A 6,157-nucleotide genomic window follows, 5' to 3' on the forward strand; every position below is an offset into this window, starting at 1 on the left:
CTCACAGATCTATTGGGAGGAACCCCCCAGGATGGTGGATGGCTCTGCTTGGGAGAGCAGCAACAGGGACCCAAGCAGAAGGCAGGTTTTATATGCGGTCTTTTTGTGGGAAGGCGCGCGGGGGGGGGGGGGGGGGGGGGAGGGGGGGTGCTTTCAAGGATGGAGATTTCCAAGGTGAGGATTGGTGGGATTCCAATTCTTGACCTTAAGAGAGCGCAGGGATTGGTGGGTTTTCCTAGTCAGGGATTGGTGGGTTTTTGTGCTCAGGGATAGGTGGGTTTCTGGAGTAAGCTCATGGATTCTGTTTCTGGTCCCTGGTCTCAGGGTTGAGGTTAAGTCAGGGTCAGGGTGGTTTTCCCTTTGGCCCTTTATCCTACACTTCTTATGGTGAAAAGTTTTGACTAAATCTGGTTTAGTAGTCCATGTTGGTATCAGCTGGGGTCTCTATGTTCTCAATAACTTTGAAAATCCATTTTAAAATGGCATAAAGATACAAAGGACTAAACAGTTCATGTAATTCAGAGGTTCAAAGGTTAGACAGACTTCAGACTTAATAGGATCAAGGAATCACTTTTTCATCTAAGTTTTTGATCTCTGCTCTCCTGGGTATATTGGCTTCCTTTTTTCAGCTGTCCAATTGTGGAGTTAAAAATCCTAAAATAAACCATGAAAACAAATATCCTCACCTACTCTCTGTTCAATATACAGTGTCATATTCATCATTTTTGTCTAAATTCTAAAGTTTCTGTGAGATGAGAGAGAGAGAGAGAGAGAGAGAGAGAGAGAGAGAGAGAGAAAGGGAGGGAGGAGGGAGAGAGAGAGAAAAAAGGGGCCCCATTTTCAATTAACACCTTTATATTGGGCAGAAGCAAGATGTACAAAATCTATTATGAAATAAACCAATAATAATGATCTTTTCTGTTGCCGTTATTAAACCACTTTAAAAATCTATGTGTATATATGTGTGTGTGCTTGCTTTTTTTTTTTTTTTTTTTTTTTTGTATGTGTACTGCTTGGGTACAGATGCCAGAAGGGGGCATCAGATTCCCCTGGAACCAAGGTTAACAGCAGTCATGAGCCACCAGATGTGGGTGCTGGGAAACCGAGTCTCCTCCTCTCCTCCTCTCCAAGAGCAGCAAGTGCTCTTAAGCGCTTATCCATCTTTCCAGGTCATAAATGTCTTGCACAAAAACAAGTAGCACACATTTCAAACACACCATCCCTTAGACCTCCAGTCGAACCCATGGTCAAAAACAAAACAAAAAACCCCCCAAACAAACAAACAAACAAAAAAACCAACACTTTTTAAACACTATTTGGCCCAAATTATCCATTTTGGAGTTATTTTGAAATACACAAGCCCTCTCTCCCTGCCTCATACCAAGCAGGATGGCCAGGGTATCTTGTTTATGCAGAGCAGGCCCTCCACCCGCAACAACCCTCAATCTGCACACACAACTGGCTGCAGGAGCAGGGCGCATGTCAGGTTGCTGGTCTGGGGTGAATCCCAGTCCGGTTGGATCTGAGGAGTTAAGGGCGCTGAATAACCCGGCCTACAAGATGCAGGGCAGCTGGCTTCGGTGTGTTGTTTACTCTGGAGCCAGAGCTACCACTGGCACATCAGCGCCCGTTCCATGGCTTCCAAGCAGTGGCGTCTGGGCAATTCTGGGGTGGCCCCCCTCCACCTGGTCAACAGGTTCGAGCTTCTGTCCTTACTTGGTCTTAAGAGAAACACATTCTTCGCTCCTCTTTACCTCCCCCAACCCCACCCTGGCCACCAACCGCCCCTTTCCCCCACCCCACCCCCACCCCCTTCAGAACGCTGTATTCAAGCAACCGTTTCCTACTGCACAAAATGGCCACTCCACGGGACACCTGTGGCCACGTGACCCGCTGCCCTCTTGGTTTTGGGCCTCTTTCCGCCTAACCCCGGTTTCAGAAAGGCTGCACTCAGAGAAAGCAAGAGCTAATTAAACCGGAGAACTCCCACAGCTCGGAAACTACGGGAAAAGGCGGAGCGCTGGAGAGAACGGAAGGACCAAACCCAAAACAAAACAAAACCACAAAGGCCACAGTGAGCAACCGAGAGCCAAGAGGCCTACAGTAACTTTCAAGGCCTCACTGCTAGAGGGCAGAGTTCTCGCGAGATCTTGAGAACTTCCAAGGCACGGGTAATCGCGGAGTAGAGGGAAGGCGAAGTTCAAGCAAACCAGGACAGCGGCCGATCGATCGATGTTCTAGGCTCCGGGCCTCCGCGTACATCTAACTCCATTATGAACTCAGCCGAGGGCTGTTCCGCGGCTGTAAGTCTGAGAGGGCAGCGGGCCCTGTGACCGCATCGCGGGCGATGGCGCGCCAGGCCTGACCAGGAAGTCTCGCGAGATTAGAAATCGGGCGCGCAGGAGCCGGGGGGGCCAGAAGCCATAGCGTTAGCTGGAGAGAGGCCGTGTGCGTGTGCGAGGAACGGGAGGCCCGCGGGCGCCGGCAGAGCGGGCTTTGGGGGATTAGGCCGCCCACCAGACGAGCCGTTCTCCCCCGGAGGACCTCTGTGGTGAAACCATAGCTCAGCAGAGGTAAACCCCAGAGTTCTCCGTACTCTTCAGGGATGAGTCATGTGGCAGAGGAAGATGAGCTCGGGCTGGACCAGCAGTTGGCTGGCCTAGACCTGACGTCTCCAGACAGCCAGAGCGGGGGCAGCACAGCCAGCAAAGGGCGCTACATCCCTCCTCACCTGCGGAACAGGGAGGCTACGAAAGCGTCCTACGACAAAGACAGCTCACGGTGGAGTAAAGACAAGGATGCCTACAGCAGCTTCGGGTCCCGCAGTGACACGAGAGCCAAGTCCAGTTTCTTCAGTGACCGCGGAAGTGGCTCCAGGGGAAGGTTTGATGACCGCGGGCGGAGTGACTATGAGGGCGTTGGCAGCCGTGGAGGTAGAAGTGGCTTTGGCAAATTTGAGCGGGGCGGGAACAGTCGGTGGTGTGACAAAGCAGACGAAGACGACTGGTCCAAACCGCTCCCACCAAGCGAACGCTTGGAACAGGAACTCTTTTCTGGAGGCAATACTGGGATTAACTTTGAGAAATATGATGACATCCCGGTTGAGGCGACAGGAAATAACTGCCCTCCACATATTGAAAGTTTCAGCGATGTTGAGATGGGAGAAATTATTATGGGAAACATCGAGCTTACTCGTTATACGCGTCCAACTCCTGTGCAAAAGCATGCTATTCCTATTATCAAGGAGAAAAGAGACTTGATGGCTTGTGCCCAAACAGGGTCTGGAAAAACGGCAGCTTTTCTTCTACCTATCTTGAGTCAGATCTATACGGATGGTCCAGGCGAGGCTTTGAGGGCCATGAAGGAGAATGGAAAGTATGGGCGTCGCAAACAGTATCCAATTTCCTTGGTCCTGGCTCCGACCAGAGAATTGGCAGTGCAGATCTATGAGGAGGCCAGGAAATTCTCATACCGGTCTCGAGTTCGTCCTTGTGTGGTCTATGGTGGAGCTGATATTGGGCAGCAGATTCGAGACTTGGAACGTGGCTGTCACTTGTTAGTGGCCACTCCAGGACGGCTAGTGGATATGATGGAGAGAGGAAAGATTGGACTGGACTTCTGCAAATACCTGGTTTTAGATGAAGCGGATCGGATGTTGGACATGGGCTTTGAGCCTCAGATACGAAGAATAGTTGAGCAAGACACCATGCCTCCAAAAGGTGTCCGCCACACTATGATGTTTAGCGCTACTTTTCCTAAGGAAATACAGATGCTGGCTCGGGATTTCTTGGATGAATATATCTTTCTGGCCGTAGGAAGAGTCGGGTCTACTTCTGAGAACATCACACAGAAAGTCGTGTGGGTGGAAGAAGCAGACAAGCGGTCATTTCTGCTTGACCTCCTGAATGCGACAGGCAAGGATTCCCTGATATTGGTGTTCGTGGAGACCAAAAAGGGTGCAGATTCTCTGGAGGATTTCTTATACCATGAAGGATATGCTTGTACCAGTATCCATGGAGACCGATCTCAGCGAGATAGGGAAGAGGCCCTTCACCAATTCAGATCAGGAAAAAGTCCGATTCTCGTGGCTACAGCAGTAGCGGCAAGAGGACTGGATATTTCCAATGTGAAACATGTCATCAATTTTGACTTGCCTAGTGACATCGAAGAGTATGTGCATCGCATTGGCCGTACAGGTCGTGTCGGAAACCTTGGCCTTGCCACCTCATTCTTCAACGAGAGGAACATAAATATTACCAAAGATTTATTGGATCTTCTTGTTGAAGCAAAACAAGAAGTGCCATCTTGGCTAGAAAACATGGCTTTTGAACACCATTACAAGGGTGGCAGTCGTGGACGGTCCAAGAGCAGATTTAGTGGAGGATTTGGTGCTAGAGACTATCGACAAAGTAGCGGTGCCAGCAGTTCCAGCTTCAGCAGTGGCCGTGCTAGCAACAGTCGAAGTGGTGGAGGCAGCCATGGCAGCAGCAGAGGGTTTGGTGGAGGTAGCTATGGAGGCTTTTACAACAGTGATGGATATGGAGGAAATTATAGCTCCCAGGGGGTTGACTGGTGGGGTAACTGAGCCTGCTTTGCCATAGGTCACTCTACCAAACAAATACAGAAACCACCACATGTAACATAGTCAGACTATACCTGGTATAGCTTCAAGAACTCACAGCACATTGCCTCCTGTGATTCCCCACTGAATACTTTTTAAGGGAGCTTAAAGTGACAAGAAGAAAGGAACAATCCAGAAGCCCCATTCAGAAGGTGGTTTAAAGACTTGATTGTTGTAGTTTGGATTAACTCTCCTCTTACCCCCCCCCCCGCCCCCCATCCCACTCTGCATTTATAACTTCATGACTAAGGATCATTTGTTTGTTAATGTGCTGTACCTTTACTTTAGACAACTTTTATTCTGATGTCCCGTTGGCTCAGTAATGCTTAAGATATCAAATTGTTTTAACAAAATAAATTTTCTGAATTTGGGCTAAGAAAACAAAAGAAAGGGACAGGTATTTGTTATGGGGATGGGATTGTCCTTAAGTGCTCCTTAGGTTATCTAAGGAAGGCGGGGGTGAAGCCCAGGATGAAGGATGGCATTTTGGAAATGTATAAGTAACAGCCCAGGGGTTCAAGAGTAGTTACGGTTGAAATATCTGTTTAAGTGTACAGTTCTAGTTGCTAAACTTAGCATGACCAGGAAATGCGATGGCATTTTTATTTTCCAGTGTACTTTAAATAATCCATTGTTAGTAGTCATCCTCAGTGAAATGTAGTGGCAGCCTTTGGGAGTCACTAGTCAGTATTCATGCTTAGTACCATGATGTAGAGGATCTGAACAGCTCCAAATAAATGGTATCAAGAAACCATAGAAGAAATGGTCTATATTCTTTAATGCAAGCAGGTTTTGGAAAACCATGGATAGTGAGTAGAGAATTACTTTTTCTTATGATGAGAGGTGTGAAGATAGCCAAGGATGTGGTATTTGAAACTAAAGAATACAGAGAAACAGTTCCTCAACGAGTAGGCATTGATGGAATTTCCATGTATAATGACAGAACAGTAAACTAATGTGTACTTGTTCTCATTCTCTACCCATTTGTTGTAGAAAGTCATCAATAAACCACTACATCTCACATGGGATCATGGTTTTTTGTTTTGTTTTGAGACAGGTCCTCATGTTACCCAAGGGTAGTCTCTAACTAATTATATATCTGAGACTGGCCTTGAAGTTCCTCCTGTCTTCCTAGTGCACATACCACCACACTTGGTGAGATCATGAATTTTTAAAATCACATTGTTTTTATAGACGGCTCCCCCAATATTTTTCTAAGGTCCTGTATATCCTAGTGCATCCTGTCTATCAAATTACTGTCTCTGGAATACTTAGATAATAATTAGTTGAATGTTATGGAATAGATTCCTACCATCATTGGCCAATGAGTTGGTTACGTAGTTTATGTAAGGTCAGAAACATGTAGCTTACATAAATGTCCATATATACATGTATATATAGTTTAAATTCAGATGGGTAGATACGCTATAGATTGATTTATGATAGTTTGTCCTGTAAGAAAAATAATTGTCACAGCCAATCCATTATATTATTAGTGGTCCAACCCAAGACTTCTAAATAGATTGACCCTCAAAT

The 6,157-nt window shown here is 47.0% G+C and overlaps 1 protein-coding gene across 1 annotated transcript; it reads left to right on the forward strand.

The window, feature by feature from the left end:
- Nucleotides 1-1,868: 1,868 nt before the first annotated feature.
- On the forward strand, nt 1,869-5,642 carry LOC117716310 (putative ATP-dependent RNA helicase Pl10). Its single transcript, XM_034513334.2, has one exon. The coding sequence runs from the start codon at nt 2,606-2,608 to the stop codon at nt 4,583-4,585; it is 1,980 nt and encodes a 659-aa protein (XP_034369225.1). The 5' UTR covers nt 1,869-2,605; the 3' UTR covers nt 4,586-5,642.
- Nucleotides 5,643-6,157: the final 515 nt, after the last annotated feature.

The sequence above is a fragment of the Arvicanthis niloticus genome, chromosome 10 (assembly GCF_011762505.2).
Source record: "Arvicanthis niloticus isolate mArvNil1 chromosome 10, mArvNil1.pat.X, whole genome shotgun sequence".
NCBI classification, from domain to species: Eukaryota; Metazoa; Chordata; class Mammalia; order Rodentia; family Muridae; genus Arvicanthis; species Arvicanthis niloticus.

Coding starts and splice junctions, on each gene's coding strand:
- LOC117716310 (XM_034513334.2), top strand. CDS start 2,606: ATGAGTCATGTGGCAGAGGAAGATGAGCTCGGGCTGGACCAGCAGTTG.